General features: G+C 44.2%; 1 protein-coding gene across 3 annotated transcripts in view; it reads right to left on the bottom strand.

Annotated features, from left to right (window-relative positions):
• RPTOR (regulatory associated protein of MTOR complex 1) overlaps positions 1-25,266 on the bottom strand; it is a 539,367-nt gene that overhangs the window by 279,049 nt on the left and 235,052 nt on the right. For all 3 annotated transcript variants that reach the window (XM_089539327.1, XM_089539336.1, XM_089539347.1), the window contains exon 7: positions 9,222-9,281. In XM_089539327.1, coding sequence (XP_089395453.1) covers positions 9,222-9,281 — 60 coding nt within the window. The remainder of the gene's footprint in view (positions 1-9,221; positions 9,282-25,266) is intronic.

Below are 25,266 nucleotides of genomic sequence, written 5' to 3'. Positions count from 1 at the left end.
GCCTAAAAACATATGTACAAGCTCCACTCCAGCAGGGCAAGCAAAACCTTTTACACATTCTTTAACTTTATGAATTGCCTTGTATAACTTCCTTGATATTAACATGCACTTCTCTAAGTTCTTATTTGTAAAAAGAATGAGAACATACAAATAACTACTGGCAATATTTCATTTTCTTAGTATTTGAGGTTTAGAATAAATAATAGTTTTGCATGTTGTACCTTCCAAAATGGAAGCATTACATTGAGGTATATAGTACTCTGTAGTAATGTTGGGAAAAATAGTCTGAAGTTGCAAACAAACTGGGTTACAGTGGCATCAATAAGGGGACGTGGGCCACACCAGATGACACCCTGAGACCACTACTCTCCAAACATCTGCCTTTGGCAGAAACAGGCTGTGGCATTCCTCTGCATCCCTTTAAAACACTGGGGCTCAGCAGAAGAGATAGTGTGACTGAGGTGAGGCTCAGTGGAAGGAGAAAGAAGAGGCCCCAGGTTTTTAAAATTTTAAATGTTAAAATATTAATTAATTTTTTACATTTTCTTAAAAAACATTACATCTTACCAAATTTTCACTTTAACCACATGAACTACTGTATGTACATGTAAATACATTGAGAGTTTATTGTAATTTAAAGGTATTTTGATTTTGCTAGTTGTTTATGTCATTGCCATTAGATTCAGTGATATATGGGAATTACAATTTATGAGTAACATTAGTACAAAAAACATTACTAAGAATCCTGCATGATGTGGTATGGGAGAGGGATGGCATGGCTATCCGGCATTTTTAAAAAACCTCCAAAGAAGGAGACTCCACCACATTCTGAGGCACTGGGTTCCACTGTTGCACAGCTCTTACTGTCACCCTTATTGTCAGAAAATTCTTCCTAATGTTTAGGTAGAATCTCTTTTCCTATAGTTTGCATTCTTTACTTCATGTTCTAGTCTCTGGAGCAGCAGAAAACAAGCTTGCTTCTTCTCCAATAGGATATCCCTTCAAATATTAAAACATGGCTATCATGTCAAGTCTTAACCTTCTATTCGCCAGGCTAAACACATCCAGCTCCCCAAGTCTCTCCTCATAAGGCATGGTTTCCAGATTATTTCTCATTTTGGTTCCCTACTCTACACATGCTCCAGCTTCTTCCTGAATTGTGGTACCACACTATTTCAAGTGAGGTCTGACCAAATTAGAATATAGTGGTACTATTGCTTCCCTAAAGCTTTCTGATGGTTCAGCTAATGCAAAATTTGTTTCGTGCACATAAATATTAAAAATACAGTGCACTGGATAAAATTACCTTCAGGCTATGTGTATAAAATATATACAAAACATAAAGAATTTCATGTTTAGACTTGGGTCCCATTACATGTATATGCAAATATTCCAAAATTCAAAATACTTCTGTCCCAAGCATTTCAGATAAGGAAAGCTCAACCTGTAGCTTACATTTCTCCCTGTTGAATTTCATTTTGTTAGTTTTGGCCTAGCTCTCTAATCTGTTAAAGTCATTTTGAATTGTGAACCTGTCCTCTGTGGTATTAGCTACCCCTCCTAATTTGGTGTAGTAATCTGCAAATTTGGTAAGCATGTTCTCTGTTCCATCATCTAAGTCACTGATACTCTTTTTGGAATCCCTGGTGGTTTTAAGGTTGCACTGTTAACTACTATCTTGTATTGGTATAAATTTATTTGGGTTAACAAGCATTTTTAAAATGGAGCCACTTCACATGAATCTTGATATTGCAAATTGTAATTTGTCTCCTGTTAATATTTTTGTTTCTGTATCATCCCTTTTCTTTATTTTATGTTTTATCAGCCCCCTGAAGAAGGCCATTAAACACTACTAGGCCAGCTACACATTGAGCTAATTGCAAGAATAAAATCTTTCTTTCTTTCTTTCTTTCTTTCTTTCTTTCTTTCTTTCTTGTCTCTTCTTTACATTCCTTCTATTGGGTGTTACCAGTCCTCCTTGATTTTTATTTTGCTTTACTGGAAGGGATAGGCCAGATAAATAGTGGGAATAGCCAGGATCATTTTTGCCTCTTAGGAATGTGAAGCTAGAACAAGAACTTGTGCATGAGACTGTTCCTGCAACTTCTGTGTGGAGGAAGCAGGGGCGTCATGGATGTGTGTGTCGGACTGTACGAAGTGACACTGCAGGATGGTCACCCTGTGTGCTGGTGAGAAGGGACTGCCATCTGGGTCTGGCAGCTCTGATGGCTAGGCAGGAAAGTGAGTTTCCTCCCTTACCTGTCCAACTATCAGCAATGCCTGACGCAAATGATCCACACTGGGTGTCAGATATGCTAGGCAAATTGCTGCTCTTGTTGCTGCAACAGGAGCTAATCAAAAGTTTTAAAATTTATTCTCCCGAACTCCCTCCTTAAACTGCAATCAAAATCTTAGCTAGTTAATTTACATTCCTCCTGTCAATTCTTGTGAAATTCAATACTCTGTCTAAAAAAGGGAACAGTTACCTTCATACAGAACAGGGACAACCTGTGTCTCAAGGAGAGTTACTTCTGTTGTTAATGGTGTAGAAATGTTATTACATCTTTTATTGCCCTTTGTCCCGAGTCCTCACATGGCCAAAATGGGGAATGGCTTTACCTGCACTGGGATCCCTCCAGAACAACTGAACTACAAGAGAAACAATATTGATGCAAAATGTAGGCCTCTGACTCTACCATCACCACCTTTCTTCGCCTAGGTGATTTTAAAACTTCTTTTGTCTGATGAAGAAGCCAGTGAAGCTTTGAAAGGACAGGTTGCTTACCTGTAACGGTATTTCTTCGAGTGGTCATCTGCGAATACATACAAATGGGTTTCACTGCGCCTGCGCAGTGCTGTTCGGAAACTTCTGGAATCACTGGCAAAGTTTACTTTGCAACATATAGAAACTTTTTGGCGGTAATTCCGCCCACCCGTTATAAGGCCCGTGCCTTCCCGCTCTTTCCCCAGTTCCGCAATTTTTCCGCCAAGCAGGCGATGGAAAGAGCCAATAAGAGCAGGACGCTGAGGGGGCGGACGGGTGGGATTTGTATGTATTCGCAGATGACCACTCGAAGAAATATCGTTACAGGTAAGCAACCTGTCCTTCTTCGTGGTCTCTGCGAATCATACAAATGGGTTTAGACTGACAAGCTTAGGTAAACGGCGGAGGGAGTGTCCTGAAACCAAAGCTATGGTAACCAAGGTATATCATTGACACAATAAAAACCTTGAACCATAAAAGAGTCAGTCTTTGTTTGTGCACAAACACCTCAACACAGCAATAACATTGCAGAACCTGAGAAGGGAACATAAGGTCATACAAGACCAATCCCATGGCAATTTGTGCAAACCAACATTCAACAGGGATGTAAAACAGTGGCATAATTTACATAACCTTGTAAACAAACATCATCAGTAGTGCAACCAATGCAACCCTGAGACCAACACAGCCCTCCCGAAAGCTGCGTCTAGGATGGCCCTGGTGTCCAGCCTGTAATGCCTTATGAAAGTCAGAGGCTGGGACCAGACAGCAGTCTTGCAGACATCCTCTAAGGCAATCCCCGACAGGGATCCTGAGGGTTGTGACACTGCCCTTGTGGAGTGGAACCAAACCCTGCCAGGGAGAGGTTACCCAACAGTTCATAGCAGAGGTGGATGGTACCAGCCACCCATTGGAAAAACGTCTGCGCGCACACAGGCAACCTCTTCATTGATTCTGAGTAGCACAGAGAGGGTCTCTCGGACAGGCTGGAGGCAGCGGTTATGTCCAAGTGAAAAACCAGCGCCCTCCTGGCATCAAGAGAGTGCAGGCTTCGCTCTGCGTCCAAAGTCGGGTTGGACGCCGGAGTAGGCAACACAATGTCCTGGCCCATGTGGGAAGCAGACAGTACTTTGGCAAGAAAGTAATGTCTGACCGGAGGACTACCTACTCCTTGTGAACCTAAGGACGGGCTGGTCCCTCTGCAAGGCACAGAGGTCACCCGCACGGCGGGCGGAGGTGATGACCCCAAGGAAGGCAGTCTTCCAAATCAACAATCTCAAGTCCGTCGTGGCCATCGGTTCAAAAGGCTTGGATTGAAGAGCGGACAGCACCGCCTCCAGGCTTCAAGCTGGTACCAGTACCGACCCAAGGGGGTGCAGGTTGGCACATCTCCTAAGGAACCTCTACAAGGAAGAGGCTAAGCCTCCTCCACTTAATGGCATAGGACCGCTGGGTGGATGGTTTCTGGATAGGCAGGGTCACAGTCCTCACCGCATCAGGCAGTGAGGCTAGGGCTGGATTCTTCAGGCCACCAGCGGCAGGCTCTCGATGTCCGGTTGGAGGATCCGGCCGTCCTGGATCGACAGCAGGTCCGGACGGAAGTTGAGGCGGAGGGAGCATCTCTTGGAGGTGGAGAAGAGACGCGAACCAGGGCTGCCACGGTTACCACGGAGCGATCAGGATCACATCCAATTGGTCTGTTGTCATCTTGGACACCACCCTGATGATGAGAGGGAAGGGAGGAAAGGCGTAGAGCAGCTCTCCCGTCCAAAGGAAGGCGAACGCGTCTCCGAGGGGACCGTCCGTTCGCCTCCCGGAGCAGAACTGGGGACAGTGGCTGTTCCATTCGGTCGCGAAAAGATCGACTTGGGGGGTCCCCTACCGGTCGAACAGGTTGTTGACCATCTCCGGATGGAGCCTCTACTCGTGGCACCGGAGGAGATCTGCTTAGGCAATCCGCCAGATCGTTGTCCTCTCCTGGCAAGTGAATTGTGTAGAGGAGCGTCTGTCTCTGGATGAACCAGCTCCAGACGCGCAGAATGAACTCGAGCAGGGTCCTGGATCTGGAGTCTCCCTGCTTGTTGATGTAATACATCACAGTGGTGCCGTCTGTTCTCAGGAGGACCACCTTGTCCTCGACAGCGGATTTGAATGCCCTCAACGCCTTGTCGGCTGCCAGCATCTCCAACGTGTTGATGTGGAAACGTTTGTCCCGGGCAGACCACTTGTCCTTGACAACGAGGTCGAGCAGGTGGGCGCCCCAGCCTTCCAGGGAAACATCTGTTGTCAAAGTCATTTGAGGCTGGGGTTGATGGAAGGGCATTCTGATAGAGACGCTGAAGCAAGCCAACCACCATCTCAGAGAAGCGGCCACTGGCCTCAGTGCCGTGAGATGCCTGGTCGGGGAGTCCTCCATCAGTCTGAAGACTGAGGGGACCGAGAGGAAACAGGCCCGAAGGGGTCGGAGGCAAAGCCTCGCCCACGGCGTCACGCTAGGGCTACCTGGACGTCTCTGGCCCTCACCTTTCTGTGGGAGATGCAAGGCTTTAGTGAAGCTGCCAACGCCTGAAAAGGGTCCGGAGGGAGAAAGGCGGAGCATCCTTTGGAGTCGGGGATGACCCCGATGAACTTAGCCTAACTGGCTGGTGTGCAGTGGCTTTTCCTCGCAGGCAATCAGGCCGAGGGGCGCCCAGGGTGCAAGGCGAATGAGACTGTCTCCTGGTGCTCCCGCTGTGAGTCGGCGGCAACAACAGTCGCCGAGGTATGAAAAAACTCTCTAACCCCTCTGATGGAGGTATACCACCACTGGAGTCATGCACTTCGTGAGGACCCTCAGGGCCGTGGCTAGGCCGAAGGGAAGTACGTTGGCGAGGGATCTCCGGTGGGACTCTCAACTTCCGATGTGGAAGTGGGCTTCCCCCAGGTCGAACATCGCGAACCATCGGCCCTGGTGGAGTAGAGGCCAAGGTTACCATCTGGAACCGGCGGTAGTGGGAAAGCCTCAAGATGTCCAAGAACCGGAGGGGAGAGAGACGAAGTGCGCAGGAACCCCTCGGGTTCTCTTCTTCCCCCGGTCGGTATCCTGACGGCGGGACTTCCGATACCGGGGTGTGTGTGTGTGTGTGTTGCAACGGCCAGAGGAGGAGGAAGACTGAGAGGGGTAACGCCACCTCTGGGAGTCCTGCTGCTGAGACTGTCGGTCTTGCTGGAAAGACCGTTGCGCCTGACCTTGGGACTGCCACGGTCTCTGTCTCTTCCGGACAGGCGAGATGGAGGCTGACGACATCCCGTGGTTCTTGGCCGTTGCCTTCATCCTGAAATCGCGGTTCAGGCGCTCGTCGGTCTCGGCGTGACAGAGACCAGAGCTGTCAAGTGGCATGTCCTCAATAGCTGTCCTGACGTTGGTGTTCGGGTCAGATCAACGCAGCCATGCATGTCGGCGCAGAGCCATCGATGCTGCCATGGCCTGTCCAGCGCAGTCAGCCACATTTGTGGAGGCAGTGATGAGCTAGCTCCCGATGGAGTGGGCCTCATCTCTGATCTCCACCAGGCGCCTCTAGACATCATTCGGGACGTCAGGGATGAATGGCAAAATCCCCTCCATCGAGGTCTCGATGTAAGCCCCCATGTAGGCGTTGCCGGAGGCGTCGTCTGTTTGAGGATGAAGGTCTGCTGTGTCCCTTCAACTATCGCCGAATTTTGTTTGGGGTGGCCGGTCAACCAGAAACCGCTGGATGGAGAGATCTGGTACAGGGATTCGATCCTGCGGGACGATCTCACCAAGGAGGCCGGCACTCTCAGGGCCGCCTGACGAAGGTCTCCCGGGACGGCAGCAGCGGGATGGATGTCAGGGACGGTACACGGCCGTGCACCCTGTGTTCGACTGGGTCGTGAGCCTTCTCCTCGGGGAAGGGAAGCCCAATGTCCAGGGACCTTGGCAACTTGATGACGTGCTTGTCGAAAGAGCAGCCATCATCGGTGGGAGAAGAAGGCTCGGGGTGGTGTAACCTCTGAGGAGAAGCCTGGATGGAGGCCTCATCATCTGATGGGTCCTCCGAAGTTGACAAAATTTCTGGCTCAGAGACAGTGTCTGATGCCAGTGGGAGATCCGGCACCCGGACTCGCGTGGGGGACGCGTCGGAAGCTGAAAAGCTGACGATTCAACAGCGGGCCGCTACGACTCGGATGTTGAAACCCTCGCATGCGACACCAGGGGCTTGTCTCTCTCAGGGGCCATAAGACGGAGATTCAGCCTCATGAATTTTCTGAAGGATCCTCATCAGACGGTTCATCCTCGCCTGAGTGAAGGATCAGAGGGAAGGACTCCCTCCGCGGAGGTCTGGCCCTCTCCGCATTGACGCGGACAAACTTCACAGTCGAAGGCAGCGGGGTGTCGAGCGTGGAAACCGCATACGATGCCGACAACTCTATCGGGCGAGAAGAAACCGGAGTAGGAGCCCTTTTGGATGGAGAGCGCGTTTTGTGCGAAGCGCGCTCCTCGCCCTTGGAGGACACCACCGACTCACCTGGTACCGGGTGGATTTGGGCCTCTTGGGCGTGGAGTTGTCCAAAGCCCCCTCGGAGTGCCTCTTCTTAGAGGATCCCGGCATCTCGCCCCACTCCTCGGGGGGGGGGGAGGAGGGATTGCCCGGCAGGTCTAACAGGACAATACTCTCTGAAGCCTGAGGCTTGGTCGCCTTGCCCTCGTCCTCCGGTGCGACGTTCATTGATGGCACGCAGGGTGCCCCCGTCTTGGGCAGCTTGGAGGCGTGACGGGACGCCTTCGACGACGCCTTGGAGGATGGGACCGGCACGGCCAGGGCCTCCGCATCCGCTCGTTCCTTCGAGCGCGAACCCTCCGAGGACGCCTTCCTCCTGGACTCCGTCTTGGGCTCGGAACCCTCAGTCCCCGACATTATGTGGGGGCGCTTGGAGGGTCTGTTGGTGACGCTGGGTTTGAATGAACCATGGGCCACATCCGCTTGATCCTTCAAGCGCGAGCCCTCCGGGGACGCCTTTCTCCCGGACTCCATCCTGGGCTCGGGACCCTCAGTCCCTGACGTATGTGGGGGTGCTTAGAGGGTTTGTTGGTGGCACTGGGTTTGAATGAACCACGGGCCACATCAGTTCGATCCTTCAAGCGCGAGCCCTCCGGGGACGCCTTCCTCCCGGACTCCATCTTGGGCTCGGAACCCTCAGTCCCCGACGTTATGTGGGGGTGCTTGGAGGGTTTGTTGGTGGCACTGGGTTTGAATGAACCACGGGCCACGTCAGCTCGATCCTTCGAGCGCAAGCCCTCCGGGGACGCCTTCCTCCCGGACTCCGTCTTGGGCTCGGAACCCTCAGTCCCCGACATTATGTGGGGGCGCTTGGAGGGTTTGTTGGTGGCACTGGGTTTGAATGAACCACGGGCCACATCCGCTCGATCCTTCGAGCGCGAGCCCTCCGGGGACGCCTTCCTCCCGGACTCCGTCTTGGGCTCAGAACCCTCAGTCCCCGACGTTATGTGGGGGCGCTCGGAGGGTTTGTTGGTGGCACTGGGTCTGGACATGCTGGCCTGGGAAGAAGAAGCAGGCGGCATAGCCGAGGGAGCCGACGATGAAGGGAGGGCCCCCCCTCATGGGTCTTGGCCTGGTCGATGGCCGAAGTCAGACAGGACTCGCAATTCTTCCGAGCCTGGGAAGAGAGGGGCTTGCAGGGTGGACAAGTCTTCGGATCGTGGTCCTTTCCCGGATGGGCACCTTGTCTCCGCAACGTCACACTTTGAAAGGTGCTGGAGACCTTCTTCCGAAGAAACAAAAGCGGAAGGAAAGTCCAAAATCGAGGTCAACAAGCCGAGAGTCCGAAGTTATCAGGGGCGGGAGACAACGAATGGTCAAAAACACAGTGATTCCGATCAAGCTAAAGAGCGAGCGAAGTTCCCTGAAGCAGCTAGCGCAGCAGAAAAAAGGAACTGGGGAAAGAGCGGGAAGGCAGGGGCCTTATAACGGGTGGGCGGAGTTACCGCCAAAAAGTTTCTATATGTTGCAAAGTAAACTTTGCCAGTGATTCCAGAAGTTTCCGAACAGCACTGCGCAGGTGCAGTGAAACCCATTTGTATGATTCGCAGAGACCACGATGAAGAAGCACATTTCAGTTAGTGAATAAAGTTATTGCTCTTTAGTGGATTTTGAATTTTGTTATATTTTTCTATACGGCCAACACAACAACTATGGCATATGTTTTCCACACTTTTGATTTGTGCTGTTGTTGGGGTTTTTTATTTTTCTGAGTACACCAGACTTGCAAATAGATTGTTTAGGCAATATATTGTTGACCTGCAATGATTTAGTTTTGAGTAAAATGCTAAAGTTTATTCAACCTATCAGATTTATATTTAAGACACACACACACACACACACACACACACACCCCAAGAAAATAGGAATGATGTTAAGGTCTCAAAAATCACACTTACTTTTCTATTAAATCAAGGGTGACTCCTGGTACCAGTCTCACACTCTTCTGCATGCAAAACCTGCAGAGAAAATAAAATAAATCACACTAATTAAATATCTAATGACAGGTTATCCAAATGTTCTGTGATAGGAATTAAGTTCCTAATTCTAAAATATTTTTTAAAAAAACATATGCGAGACAACAAAAAATTTGCTGCTGCAGAGGAGGAAACAATATTTGTCGCACTCAGAATTAAGCAGCTGCTTGCATCGAGATGGTGTCAAGCTCATTTATTTTAGCTGCAATGATGATAAGTTTCCCTGAAGATGAGGGGTGGGTTGAGTGGGGGAGAAAGGTTCAGTCATTCACTGCAGTTTCTATAGTACATGTGAAAAGCTCTAAGTAAACCTGAACTAATAGAATAATGATCCCTACTAACTGGGATTCCCCAGAGAAATGGCAATGAAGGAAGAAGCAGTGGAGGATAAGTCAAGAAAGCAAAGCCTGATTAAACCTTTGCATTCAGAGAAGAATGGTGTTGATTAGGAATGTACCAATTCTTCCTTCCAGTCCAGCAACTTCACCTGTTTGTGCTGTTCTGACCAGTGCACTACAAGTAGTACACAAATATCTCAAATATTTCAAGCAAGAAGCACTTAAGGTACAGCCTGCAGCCAAAGAATTGCTGTTTACTATTCAAGTTAAGGTGACTGTCAGCATTCCTTCTCAAATTGTGATCAATTGCCTCTCATTTCTCTCCCTCTTTCCCTCACCCTACATCCTTTCCTGCTCCCCCTTTCCCCTCTTTCTCCATTTTCCTACTTCTCTTTGGCCTTTCCCACTGTACTGGAGTGTTTCTTCCAGCCAACCTTACAGAAAAAGAAATGCCAAGGCTCAGATTGGTATGGAAATGTCACCCTTAGAGCAAGAGGCCCTTATTCAGTGCTGACAAAGAGGAATCCTGACACTAGATTCACTTCATCTAGGTAAAGATAAAGGTTTCCCTTTGGACAAGTTTTGTCTAGTCGTGTCCAGCTGTAGGGGGCATTGTTCATCTTTGTTACTAAGCTGAAGAGCCAGCATTGTCCAAAAAAATTCAGTGGTCATGTGGCCAGCATGGTTGCACAGAATGCTGTTACTTCCAACCAAAATGGTATCTATTTATCTACTTGCACTTTTACATGATTTCAAACTGCTAGGTTGGCAGAAGCTGTAACTAGGGACAGGAGCTCACTCAGTCATGCGGCACTTGGGTCTCGACCTGCTGACCTTCCAATTGTCAGATTCAGCATCTCATCCGCTAAGCCACCCCATCACTTCATCTACTCCAGCATTAAAAACCATGTCAATAAAAAGAAATCCTTGGCTCAGGGCAATTATAAAGTAACCCTGTTTTGTGCACTTGCTCCTATTCACCAAGGATTTCCCTTTGCTTGCTACCTTCTCAGCTTCTTCCTTTCAAAGATCTCTGCCCTTCTTTGCTAGAATCAAAAGAGCTGAGATACTAATAGTGAAAGATTTTTCCACTGACCTAGACTTTTGTGATATTAAGGCAGCTTACCTGACTATAGAAGAAGGCTCCACTACCATAGCCAAATACCTAACTGTATTACAATACAGATATTGATTTCTCTCTCCACTCTAAATACAGCAACCCCAGCATTACATCTGCTATTTAATGTTTATTTTACACTGGTTGAGTGCTAACTACTTTACAGAACATAAATGTAATGCCATTCCTGCTCAGAGGACATAAAAATTAACCTTTTCTTATCCCCAGAGAAATATGATTCTGTAAAATATACAAGTGTACTTCCACTGAGCACGAATGTATAACAGTTTCTCACTGAGCCAACCTTGCAAGTGTTTTTTTAAAACTATTTGTGGGTGCAGTGCCTATGTACACATGTTAGGGAAAGGGTTTTTAAAGTAATGTTTCTTATATATATATTCTTTTAAAGTTTTTGCTAAATATATTGATCAGAATGGAGACTGCAGTCAAGAAATAAGAAGACTAGAAGTGGGAAGGACAACTATGAAAGAAATGGAAAAGGTGCTGGAGAGCAAAGACATACAGCTGAGCACTAAAGTCAGAATTGTCCAGGACACTGTATTCCCAATTACCATGTACGGATGCGAGAGCTGGACAGTGAAGGAAGCAGACAGAAAGGAAATCAACTCATTCAAAATGTGGTGCTGGAGAAGAGTGCTTGAGGACAGCTTGAGGACAGCTAACAACAACAAAAATATTTTTTTAAAAAATAGATTTTGTATTTTTAAAAAGCAGCAGCAAAGACTTGTGACACAATAAGAGAAATGAGGAGTGGGAAATTCAGGACTGATTGCTGACACAGACCATAGCCACCTATGTCTATGATTTTTTTTCACTTACATCCCTGATGGATTTCTGATTCCACAGTGACAGTACACATCTCATTCATTCACTCCTTTTAAACACCATGAAACAGGCTTAAACGTTCAAACTGCCACTGTACAATTTGGTTTGATAAACAAAATATGTTGGCAAAGGTTGCATCTGAAGCTCAACTACTGAACATTTCTGGACAGGATTACCAAATTAATTCATGTACAATGTTCTGTAACTAATGAATCAATGTTGCCTAATATGGAATAATGCATACACCATGAAAGATATTAAAAACAAAACAAAAACTCCATAAGGACTAGCAGCTTAATGGCCAATTGGCTCATTGAAGCCTGGTATTCCTAAAGCATGTTCTATTATCTGTGAGCTGAATAAAATTGGATGGGGTAACATATGGAAGAATTTGGCCATCCAAAGTAATTCACATAAATAGTCCCTTTTGCCTTCATCTGCACTCCCTCAGTTCCTTCTAGGCTAAACATCAAGAGCCTAGGAAATGAACTACACTCATCTGCCTCAATGCAGAGAGGTCTTGTCATAGCAAACAGATGCTTTACCTTGTTTACTGAAAGAAGCATTCCAGCAGGTATTTTACATGCAGCCGGCTTTTGATTAGGGCTTGCTAGTTTAGCTGTGGCAGGCTACCACATACCTGATGGAACTGGGGAATGTCACTGTGTCAAGTGCTTCATCCAGCCCCCCACTCAATTTTTTGAAAAGGAAAATAAAATGCACACCTGGGGTCAGTCATGATACAACATTTCCACACATCACAAAACTGTCATTCTATCCTGCCCCTCAGGGGCACTGAAGAAAAATGTATAAGCAGGATGTAAATAAAGCTGAGACTTCAGAAATTTCAAAGGGGGTTTCACTTCCTTAAAGGAAACAGAATAATGAATCAGGTGAGGCTGTTTTTGATTAACAAGGAAAACATCTTTTTAAGGGCAATGCTAGTTCACCATGAACACACTTGCTGTTCAGCATAATGGCACAAACTCAGCAAGCAACTGATAGTTTTCATGTTCACAGGGCTGCATCTGCCAAAGGTCTGCTCCTGCACTTTGCAATAGACTAGTGAAAGAAATGTCCCCAGTCCTCTCCCTTTAATGAGTCCCTGCTGTCTCTAGGCCAATTCTGCATATGGAAAACTGGTTGATACCAATCATTATGCTAGGGACCCTCTGCAATTTCGCTCATGAACAGCAAACACATAGCAAGCAAACACATTTGCTTATGCTGTATTTCTACTTTGTACTTGGTTATTTTTGAAACAATGAATACTGGGGAACAAAATCAGGACCCTATATACCAGTGATGACGAACATTTTAGAGACCGAGTGCCCAAAACCCACTTATTTATAATAAATAAATAAAATAAAAATTTTATTTCTATACCGCCCTTCCTCAGATCAGGGCGGTGTACAACATTTACAAAAAATACAATACATATTAAAAACAAGACACAGCATTAAAACAGATTACCATAAAACAGCACAAAAAGCCCCGAGTTAGCTGGTCCCTTTGCTAGAGAGGAGGGAAGGAGGCACATAGGACTCTTAATCGGGGAATGCGCTAGTAAAAAGGAAGGTCTTTAAATCCTTTTTGAATTTGGCCAGGGAGGTGGCCGAGCGGAGCTCCATGGGCAGCATATTCCAAAGGGCCGGGGCGGCGGTGGAAAATGTCTTCCTGGAGGTGGAGACTAGCCTGGCCCCGGGAACCCTGAGTAGCTGCTGCCTGGATGTTCTGAGGGTGCGGGACGGAATATATGGGGAGAGGCGGTCCTTCAGGTATCCTGGGCCCAAGCCATTTAGGGCTTTATAGGTCATTACCAACACCTTATATTGTGCCCGGAAGCGAATGGGCAGCCAATGGAGCTCTTTTAATACTGGTGTTATATGGCTGGCCCTGGACGTGCCAGTGACCAGCCTGGCTGCCATATTCTGCACCATTTGTAGCTTCCGGGTTTGGTATAAGGGTTTCCCCATGTAGAGTGCATTGCAGAAGTCCAGTCTCGAGGTTACCAGAGCAAAGTGCCGCGTCCTTCTGGCTTTCTAGTGACAAACTCTAGTGAACTCTGTGTTGGGACGATGATGCGTGTGCCCATAGAGAGGGCTCTGAGTGCCACCTCTGGCACGCATGCCATAGGTTCGCCACCACTGCTATATACTAATCAAGGTATGTGTAAAGAGAGAAGATCATGGCACTGTATAAATATTTCAGTAAATGAGAGTGAATGTAAAAGCTCATATAAGCACTCAAGTGAATGGAAAGGCTCATATGAGCACTTTACAGGCCCCACTGTAAAGGCCTGTACACAAATGTCAATGAGCACCTCAGAAGCTCTTGAACAATACAGCAGATGGAATTTAGAACTTGCTTTCCAATCCAGTCATCTAGCCATATTTCAAAATGCTGATGCTCAGCTCAAGCTAAATTCCCGACTTAATACTCATGAGTGTGCACCTCTTGAAACGATGTTAGAAAAATCCCAATTCAAACAGGATTCTGCTGTTGTCTGGTTAAGAAAAAAGTAGTAGTCAAAGGAAAATGACAGCAGGAAAGTACTGCAGGAAATTGAGGTTGCTTGTTTATATGTGGACAGCATGTGGAGTGTGAAGACACCATCTTCAAAACCCCATTCAGCCATAAAGATTACAAAATGACTTTGTGCCAGGTACTGTCAGTCTTAACTCATATAACAATGACTGCTGTGATGATAAAAACAAAAAACATCATAGGGCAGGCTTTCCCACCCTGAGTGTCTCAAGCTGTTTAAGTCTGCAGCCTCCATCATCTCTAGCTAGCAGGACCAACAACCAGGGGTTATAGGAGGTCTGACCAAACACATGGCAGAGACAAGATTAAGAAAGTTGACACTGGCAGAGGGAAATAGTTTGTATAAAAATAAGAGAAGCTGCCTACATGCTTTGCATTTATACAGTCAAGTTACTCATCTCCTTGGACTGAAACATACCACCATACCTAGTGCTTTTGTACACCACAAATTTCTTGTGACCTAGTGGTGGTTTACAGCCTGGCATGGTTTTACAGCCAGGCATTCCTATTGGCAGCATGGACAATTATACTGTCCATTTCCTTATACAACTGTAGCTGAACAAATGTAATGTTCATTTTAAAGTTTGAGCCGATTTTTTTTAGCACATTACTGTACAGTCTGTGACACTGATTTAGTTGAAGAGCCTATATTCATATCATAAAACAAGGATGGGCAACAATGGCCCTCCAGATGCTTTTGGACTGCAACTTCCATGATTGGTCACTGTAAGGTATGCAGTTTGGATAAAGAGCTGTAGTCTTTTGCAGATTCACAGTTGACTATCCATATCTTAAAAGGACAAATGTTCCTGCAAGTCGCTGGACTGGTTTCAACAAGTCGTCCTTGAAGAACAGAAATGCAGACTGCATTCTCATTTGTTATTTAAAAAACAATAATCTTGCACCATAAATTAAGAAAGACAGACAAAACACCCTAACATTTTCTACTGCACCATCAAATTAGCAAAGGCAAAACATCACTGCAGCCTAAACTTCTTTCCCCTTTAAATCAGAAGTGATAACTTACTCAGAGTTGACTCTCTTTAAAAATACAGGGCTGCAGAATCATGCTGAGAGAAGCAGTGCTTCAGAGTTAAATAGCCCACTCAACTACATTTTATACTGCTTTACCATTCAAAATGCCCTCACATGTATCATTTCCAAACCTAGTCATTAAATGGATCTGAAACTAATGTTATTACAGAGCTTTGAATCTCAGCTTGCCTAGTGGCATAAAGCCAAGCCTCGAATCTCTGTCCATAATGCCAGTAAAAGAAGAAAGCAGATAATCATGAGTTCATGCAGAGCTGCAAAGAATTTTAAACAGGTCTGGAGAATGTACCATGAGCCTATCTTTGTTGGTTGTTCTGTCATGAGAAGATCCTGTCATAAGGAGGACTTCCTTTAGAGATTATATTCTAGTATCTAGGTCTTATTTGTGTCTAGTCTGAACCTCAACAGACGTTCTCCTAACAAAATAATAACTCATAAGGAGCCAGTGGGGTGTAGTGGTTTGAGTGTTAAATTATGATGGTGGAGACCAGGGTTCGAATCTCTGCTTGCTCATGGAAGCACACGGGCAACCTTGGGCATGTCAGATTCTATCAACCTCAGAAGAAGGCAAAGGCAAATCTCCTCTGAACAAATATTGCCAAGAAAATGCTGAGATAGGGTCGCACAAGCTGAAAAAATCTTGAAAGTACACAACAACAAAGCTGAGTCTGAGCTGAACTTACACAGAAATGACATGAAGCAGAGTGCATATTCTAAGAGAGTCATTATCCACTGGCCTCTAATTTCCATGTTCTCTGGACTGCAAAATCCAGCTCTGACAGGAGATTTCTACACAGATGGCTGTCAGTGAGGTAAAATAATAATAATAAAAATGATCACTTATCTGGGTATCCATCAGTGAGGATGGAGAGAAACCCATGTGTATATCAGCAAGCTAAAGGCTGAAAGTAGATACTTCACACTCCTTTCTCTTCACTAAGTATGCAATACCCTTTTTATTGTTGTATGCCTTCAAATTCTGACTTATGGCTACCCTAAAGCAAATCCATCCCTGCATTTTTCTTGGCAAGATTTGTTCAGAGGGTGTTTCCCTTTGCCTTCCTCTAAGGCTCAGAGAGTGTGGCTTGCCCAAAGTCACCCAGTGGGTTAACATGGTGAGCAAGGATTTCAACCCTGGTCTCCAGCATCCTAGTCCAACACTCAAACCATTGTATCATGCTGCCCCAGAGATAAACAATGGTCAATCCACCAAACCAGATTTATAGACTTTTTGTTTTTCCCCTCTTCCCTTATTTTTATACCATTCTGCCTGATTTATAGACTTAGACAATGGTTTGGACTATTCTCACTGGCCAATTGTATATATCTTTGAACATTAAGTTCTTGTCTAGTTCTTTCACCACTGCCCTTCCCATTCCTAGTCTTTCTCTTATTTCTTGGCTGCAGTCTCCATTCTGACCAGTGTATGATTCCAGGTACGGGAACTCTTTTCACTGTTTTGAAGAGCTCTGAAAGATTCTTCAGTCTCTGATTTTTTAGTTCAGCAGAGATAATTATAGAATCATAGATTTGGAAAGGACTGCAAATGCCACTTAGTCCAACCCCTGCCATGAAGGAATGTAGGTATGTATTCCTGCACACCTATAGCACCCCTGTAAGACCATCTAAGCTCTGCTTAAAGATTTCTCCTCACTCAAAGGAGTGTCCACAACTCTCTAAGACAGTCTGTTCTACTGTCAAACAGCTATTACAGTCAAATATTCTTCCTCATGTTTAAGTGGAATCTCTTTTCTTCTAATCTGAATGCAAATAACCAATTTTTTAAAAAAAGAGTGATAGTAGTAAAGGAATATTTCAACCACTCTGATATTTATTGGAGGTCCAATTCTGCCAGGCATGGAGGTTTCTACAAATCTCTCGCTTTCTTGCAGACAGTCTCATTGTCTTATCCTAACTAACAAGGTTTCACTGGTCAACAGGGTAGAAGTAGGGGTTGACAACATTCTCCTAAAATTTGTTGAATAGGGGAACCGAGAAACCAATAGCAGGACATGCACTCAGGACTTTAAGAAAGCTGATTTCTCTGAGCTTAGCAAAATACTGGATGAGATCCTATGGCCAGTAATGCTCAAAGGGAATGGAGGGGCTGTACAGATGGGCGGCAGCCCCTTTACTGGCTGATTCGGGGCTGTCTCAGCCTCACTTCACACACCCCATCTGGTCTCTGGAGAGCGCGAAAAGGAGCCACAAAAAGCTGCTCCTTTTTGCGCCCTCCAAGGGGTGCCAGAGCCAAGGCAGCCCGGCTTTATGACGCCCCTTCGGTGCTGTATCATGTGGATGCTGCACCAGAGGGGCGCCCTGAGGTGGGGTTAGGGCATCCAGCATGTGGACACTGCGCCCTAACTCTGTCCACAGGCCAGCAGAAAGTGCTGGTCTGTATAGGGCCAGAGTTCACAATATATGGGGATTTCTTAAAGCCAAGATTATATTCAGACACACTTGGCAAACATTTCAATGAGAAATAAAAGTTGGAGGTATCCAAATAAACTAATGTGGGTTTCATATGAGTTGATGTTTAAAAGAGCCATATATAAGAAATGGGATAAGTCACCAAAGAGGAATACAAACAAATAGATGTAGCTCCCCATACCTGAAGAACATCAAAATTAAGACTCAGTACATGCAAAATGAACACCACCCAGGGTCAGTGAGTCTCCCCCCCCCCCCCCGTAGACAATGGATTGCTAATTAATTAGGCACACTTATCCTCCCACATATCCTCCTACCCTGAGGCTTTCCCATTCAACAACAGATTAACATACAGATTAATATGTAAATCATTTCCTCCCAACAAAGGGCCACACAAGTATATATACCCCAGATACATCCATGCCACCACCCTCTGAAGATGCTAGCCACAAATACAGGCAACATGTCAGGAATAAATTCATCCAGAATGTAGCCACATAGTATGGAAAACCCACAATTCATTTTAGCTCACTTATCCCTAGTATTGTTATGTTTATGTGTTCCATTTCATAGGAGGAAAATCATTTCATTTGAGATATGGTGCTGGAGAAGAGTGCTGGGATACCACAGCAGCCAAAAAGACAAACAAATGGGTCTTAGCACAGATCAAGCCTGAAATCTCCCTTGAAGCCAAGATGATAAAGTTGAGGTTGTCATACTTTAGTCATGTCATGAGAAGGACTGGCTCACTGGAAAAGACAATAATGCTAGGAAAGGTGGAGGCATGCAGAAAAAAGAGGATGACTGCATGCTAGATGGATAGACACTATTAAGGAGCTGACAGGCATGAATTTACAGGACCTAAGCAGAGCAGTGAAAGATAGGGAGTCTTGGAGGTGTCTCATCCACAGGGTCACCATGAGTCGGGATAATAATAATGACATAATTTATTTATATCCAGCTTTTTCCCGAAGGAATCAAGGCGGGTTACAAAATGCAATAAAATACAATGCGTAAAATAACATGCGTAAAATAATAACCAAACCCTAGGATAGACACAAGATTGGTTAACAACAACAACAACTAGTTTTCCTTGGATCATGCTTCTCACATTCCATGTTCCTATAATATGTCTAGTGGTGCTTTGGACAATGTTTGCATTGATGAACATGGTTTGCTGCTTGACTTCCTATCTTTTGGGTTCTTTATGCCCTTTCTCTGCTCTTTGTTGTGGTTTTCCACTGTGGCTCCTTTCTCTCTGTATTCTAGTCCTGCCTTTCGTCACATAGGGACTGTCTCTTCACAGGGTTTTCTTGGTGACAGGGTTTTGCAAGGAGGTTCATCATGCAGTTACTCTGAATAAATTTAAGTCTCTAGAGCCAGATGAATTGCAGATATAATATCAGAGCATCTGCTGGTAATCTTTGCGAATTTGTGGAGAGGAAGATATTCCAGTAGATGGAGGAGGGCAATTTTTTCCCATCTTAAAAAAAGGGGGGGAAGGACAGCAACCACCGATCAGTCCGTTTGTACTACAAAAGGTTCTAGGACAGATAATTAAACAGTCTGAATGTGAACACCTAGAATGGAATGCTGTGATTATTAGGAGCCGAGATGAGTTTCACAAAAGCAAACCATGCCAGACTAACTTTTAAGATAGAGTTTGAAGCTTGGTACTTCGAGAAAATCCTGTGGATATAGTATATCTCAATTTAAGTAAACCTTTTGACAAGTCCCCCATGATATTTGTTTTTTTAATTGTTACAAATACACACAGAAAAAATATTATCAGAAAACCAATAAAAAGACCATTGTAATAAATGCAAGGAGAATTTTTTAAAATTATGTATGAATCTTATATTCTCAATGCTGGTTCCATTAATTTATTTAAAAAGTTATATATAAACATTAGTTGCTGGTGCACCAGCTCTTTCTGTAAATTTACACTAACTTCATCTACCAGCGTAAGTAAATTTCTATCAATGTAAGTAATAAATTTTGCCAAACTATAAAATTTTTCATTGACTCTATCCTAATTTCTTTAAGAACACACATATGAAGTGAATGTTTCCATAAGTGCAACTGCAGTTAAATATGGCGTTTGACCAGGTACCCCATCATATTCTTGCAGACAGGCTGGTAAAACGAGGGGCAAAATAATGATAGAGTTAAGTGTATTTGTAACTGGTTGCTGTTGTTTTTCTCCCCTTTGATTTTTATTCAAATGTTCTCAACGTGTTTTCCATGAATAATATCATGAGTTTCATCATAGATGTTCAGATCCTTGATATATAAGGTTAATCCTCCCCCTTTCCTGTTTGGTCTGTTTCTCTGGAATAGGTTATTTGCCTCTATTGCTACAGTCAAATAATGAGACTCAATCTACCAAATTTCAGAGATGCCTATTAAATCGTATTTGCCTTACTTGTTAAAGAGTTCTATTTCATCTTGTTTATTTCCTGTGTGCATAAGTGTCTAGAGAGCTAAGACCATGGATCATTCTATCCAGCTGCTGCCACTGTAATATACAGTGGAACCTCGGGATACGAAATACCCGGGTTACGAATTTTTCGGGACCCGAAAAAATCCAATTGGAAATAATTGTTCCGGGTTACGAACGTTTTTTCGGGTCCCGAAAAAACTTTTGGTGCTTTTTGCCGCGATTTTACACCAAATCGCGGCTTTTCCCCATTAGCGGCTATGGGGATTCGGCTTGCGAAAGCCGTTCGGGTTACGAAAGCGGCCGCGGAACGAATTATTTTCGTAACCCGAGGCTCCACTGTACTCCTATTTCCCCCTTTATCATGGAACCTATTGTTCCTAGTACTTGGTGTCTTCCTGCCTTCTGTAATATTGCTGTTCTCCCTCATGCAACTCACCATAAAGCCATACAGATCAAATTCATGGGAGTCCATTTTATATTTGCTGTTATTGATTTAATGAACTAGAGAACTTAACTAAGGGACAAAATGTTATGTAAATCCCAAGGCCATTATAACTTAAGGCAGAGCCTCCCCTTGCGAAGCAGCCAAGGACCATGGATTAAATAGAGGGTGATAAATATGTACATAATAATGACTTTGAACTATGGTTGAGATATATTAAGCAAGGATGGATTTATGTATAAATAAGAAGAAATGAACTGATGGTTAGGAAGTACTGATGATAAGGTTTGTATGATGTGATCTGTTAAATATTATAAGCATTGGATACAAATAGTTTTCTTTATTTGTTTTTAAATGTTGAAACCTTAATAAAAATTATTTTAAAAAATTCATGGGAGTCCTAGCAAATACATTCTTACAAACCACTATGAGGTGCCAACAATCTCTTATCAGAAGCCCTTCTTTAAAAAAAGTGTGGACTGGGGTCTAAGAAGCCCAGTCTTTCCTGACAGAACAATCTGCAGAGTCACTTGTTCACTTTCAATACTCTTATCTCTCTTCCTGGACCATGTCCTTCAACAGAAGGAGCTATTCAATATTAGCCTTTGTTCCAAGGTCTTTCAGCTTTCTACCTAGAGGTTCATAATCCCTTGCAATATTTTGAAGGCTATATTGTGCAGTATAGTTTATTGTCACGAAGATCAGAATTAAGGGATAATAGTTGACAAGCTTGTGTCCTGACAGCTACTCAGTTACAACATGGACCTTTGCACATAGGAGACAACACACTTCTTGAGACATCTTATTGGGTCTGCAAACCACTGCTTCTTTTCTTCTCCACAGGGAATCACTGCTTCATCCACAGAATCCTCCAAGGTAATTTCCTGGGGGCCTTATACACTACACAATTAAAATACTATCATTCCACTCAAACTGCAATGGTTCCATCCTATGGAATCCTGTGATTGGCAGTTTTGAGAAGATAATTCAGAATTCTCAGCCAGAGAACTCCAGTTTCTCACCAAACTCCAGGATTCCATAGGATTCATGGTGGTTAAAGTGAAATCATAGGCCCGTTACAGATGGGCCTCTAAGTACGTGCTGAGCACATACTAGGGTTAGGAAGCGGCGACGCTTCCGCACACCCCCAACCCTAGTACGTGCTCAGCACATATAATAATAAAAATAAATAATAAAATATTTATTTTTAGCCCGCCTTTCCTCAGATCAAGGCGGGTTACAGAAAGTGCCATTATAAGATAAAAACACAGCAAATATACATTAAAATAGCAATCACCAAATACAATCAATACAACCAACAATATAACAATATCCAGCTAGTTTAGAATGTACAACAACAGTAACAGTGAGGGGGGAAGAGGGGAGGCTGACAAGGGAACAATTAGGGGAAGGCTTGTTGGAACAGGAAGGTTTTTAACTCCTTCCTGAACCGATCAAGGGAGGTGGCCGAGCGGAGCTCACCGGGAAGCGAGTTCCAGAGCTGAGGGGCCGAGATGGTAAAGGCCCTACGCGATGTTGTGACATATTTCGAGTCTGGAACTTTCAGCAAATGCTTCCCGGCCGATCTGAGTGTGCGGGGCGGATTATATGGGGAGAGGCGGTTCTCCAAGTACCCTGGGCCCAAGCCATTTAGGGCTTTAAAATGGCGGTGGCCGTTCCACATGGCTGCCGCCGTGATTACGTTATGACCGCGCCACCTCCAAACGAGACGGCGCGGTTGTGACATAGTGGGGCCGCGGGAGGGTGCCTAGTGTGCCCTTTCCGTGGGCCCCGGAAGGAGCTCCTTCCAGCTTTGTGTTGCTGGGCGTAGCCTTTAGATGGCTGTGCCAGCAACGCAGAGGAGAAATGGGCCAAGTGGCCCCTTTCTCCTCCTCCCTGCCGTCGCCGGGTGTCCTTGGGGCTTGAAACCCCAAGGACACCCCTTTCCAGGCTGCGGGGAAGCAGCCTTTTGCCGCTTCCTTGCGGCCTGAAAAGCGGCGGATTGGGGCCTCGGAGGCTGCCGTTCTTGCAGCTGAGGCCCTGATACACCGGGGAAAGGAGCGCCTACAGGCCGCCCCAAAGGGGCGGCCTGTAACGCACCATAGTGTTATAAATCATAGAGTGTGTGTGTTATATGGGGTATGTGTTGAAGCTATGTTTTTTTGTTTTTAATGTATGTAATTTTATACGGTTTTTATTTGTGTCTTTAATTGTATTTAAAACTTTAATTGTAAGGTTTTCAAACATTTCTTTTTTATATGTGAGCTGCCTTTCTGGGAGAAAGGTGGCATAAAAAGGCATAAAAAGGAAATAAACAAATAACCAAAAAGAAATATAATAAATAAATAAATATGTACTCTGAAAGCCCCTTGTGTGTTTTGAGGATTAAGACTGTTGTCCTTTGTTCCTGTGCCTTGGGGGAGGGAGAATATGGAATAAATTGTGTAGCTCCAAAGTTGTAGCATGGTTCCTGATATTCCACAGGCTGGAAACAGTTGCATATGCCTCAAACTGCTATACTTTCTCTTCCAGAAAATAAACAGAAGCTGCAGGTCACTATAACAGCTTCCTCACTGTTTATATTCATTCTTCTATATAGGCAGTGGCACAGTACTCCAGGTCTCTCTTGTGAAACATCCCCACAAAATACCTGTTTTTCTCTTCTTGTTTATTAAGCTCCAGAGGCCGAGGTAGTAGATATATAAATTTAAGCACATCAGATCTTATAGATGTGCTCAGCTTTGGCTGACTTATGTTCTAGATTTCCAACTGAAAATTTGAAAAGAGCTAAAGCATCTTTTACTTTTTTGAAATACATGCCTCCACTAAGTTTCAGCCAGTCATTAGCACAGACCTGTACTGCAGGGAAATATACAAAAGTAACCCACACCACAGCTGAGTTTCCATGAGACTGTGTAGTCCTTGAGCTAACCTACCGAGCAACTCCTTTGGAAGCAAGACAGCAATATCCAGCTCCCTTGTTTCTTCCCTTCATGGCATGAAGCAAGTAAACCTGAGTTTACTTCAGGTTTGAGATTTAACATGCTAGCTAATTTCAAACTGATTAGCCACTGTTTTCTGGTTATGGTAACATGGGAAATTACAGTTAATTAGAGATTTCATTCAAAATTTATTTTTGTTGTCCACTACAATGGTAAAAAAGAAGGGATTCTCTGTGCATGCATACGATAACCTGAGCAGGGCCTTTGCTTCCTGATAGTTTCTTGTGATTGTCATCTGGCCGTCTGATAATGTTTGATGTGATGTGATCTGCTTTTATATTTGATGTTTTTAATTTGTCTTTTCTCTTCTACATGGTAATTTTATCGATTCCTCTATTTAATTGTTATTATCTTAGAGTGTACACCTTGGGCAGGCTTTTATTTACTCCTTAATTTTACCGACTTTGTACAGCGCTGTGTATAATTACAGCACTCTAGAAATAAAGTTTAATAATAATAATAATAATAATAATAATAGTTCATGTTACTAAAAGTGGAGCTGGAGGTGGGATTTACAGCCAGGTAAACTAGGTAAGCATACCCAATAGGATCCTGTTCAAGGTGTCATTCAGTTGACTTAGGAAGCTTGAGGTTTGACTGAATTAGCTCAAGGGCTGCATAACTTCCTTGCTTCCAAGAGTTGGTTGCCTCCCTGAATTGTATCCTGAAAAGTATCTCAGAGATGTCACTTTGCTCCAGAGGTTTAAAAAACACCCCTTGCAGACTTCTGTGCTGCTAGAAATTGCTATATCTGATCTGAAGCTGGAAGAAAAGAGAAATAGTTTTGAATTTTGTGCTATTTGCTTATAGCACATGCTATACATTCTCCCTCATCAAATATGCACATTCTGCCATAAAATCAAAACTCATGAAGATTGGTTCAACATTACTAAAAGCATCTCTTCACTCATTTGTCCATTCAGATTAAGCACTATATTCATGAATTAGAGGGTTGTCCATATACATAACTGCACTTTTGAATGCAATTGTTTTAGATAAAACCTGCCTTTGAAAATTTTCCATTTCTGGTTTAGATTTTTCAAACATTCTCCCTTGATATTCTCTGCTTCACAAGATAATGTGTATATCTAATTTTGAAATATACTCCAATATACAGGCCTCTTGTCACATACATGCATTTTTTTCCCATCAAGAAGTTTGATAAAGGTTTGGAAGAATAAGTGATGTTACTTACAGTGTAAAAAAAAAAAAAAAAAACACCCCAAACTTCTTTCATAGTCTGAAGTAAAGAGGTAAAAAAAAAAATCCAGGAGGCAAATAAATCATAAAGACGCATTTACTGGCACTTAGCAATTAGGTGTGAGGCAGGAGGTATTTTGAAGGTTTTCAAATTAAATACTTGCAATTTTACACAATCCAGAAAAAGGAAGACATCCTACAGGTGCCTCTCAGCCTGTCATTTTAAAGTTGCCATACAATATTCAGGGGGTGGATTTGTAAGTAAGTAAACAGGGAAAGAAAAAAAAAGAATCCTGCTTTTTGCTGCTGTGCTGCTTATACAAGCTAAAGACTTAACAGCTTGCTGAAGTATGTTCCAAACCACTGTGGTTTGTACTCACTATTAATTAAAAGAACCACCAGTTATTTATACCATCCTCCTCCTGTTTAATTATGTTTTACCATGTTCAAGCAATCTACTGTATTTTAAAGAGAATGGTCAAAATACAGAGCAAAATTTGCAATGTTATTCAGACAATCACTTTTCATATTGCATGACCTTCTCTTCAG

Source organism: Sceloporus occidentalis, unplaced genomic scaffold, assembly GCF_023333645.1.
Source record: "Sceloporus occidentalis isolate IW3139 unplaced genomic scaffold, rSceOcc1.0.p SCAF_1, whole genome shotgun sequence".
Taxonomy (NCBI): Eukaryota; Metazoa; Chordata; class Lepidosauria; order Squamata; family Phrynosomatidae; genus Sceloporus; species Sceloporus occidentalis.
Note: the sequence above shows the minus strand (reverse complement) of the source record. Positions and strands in the feature narration are given on the sequence as shown.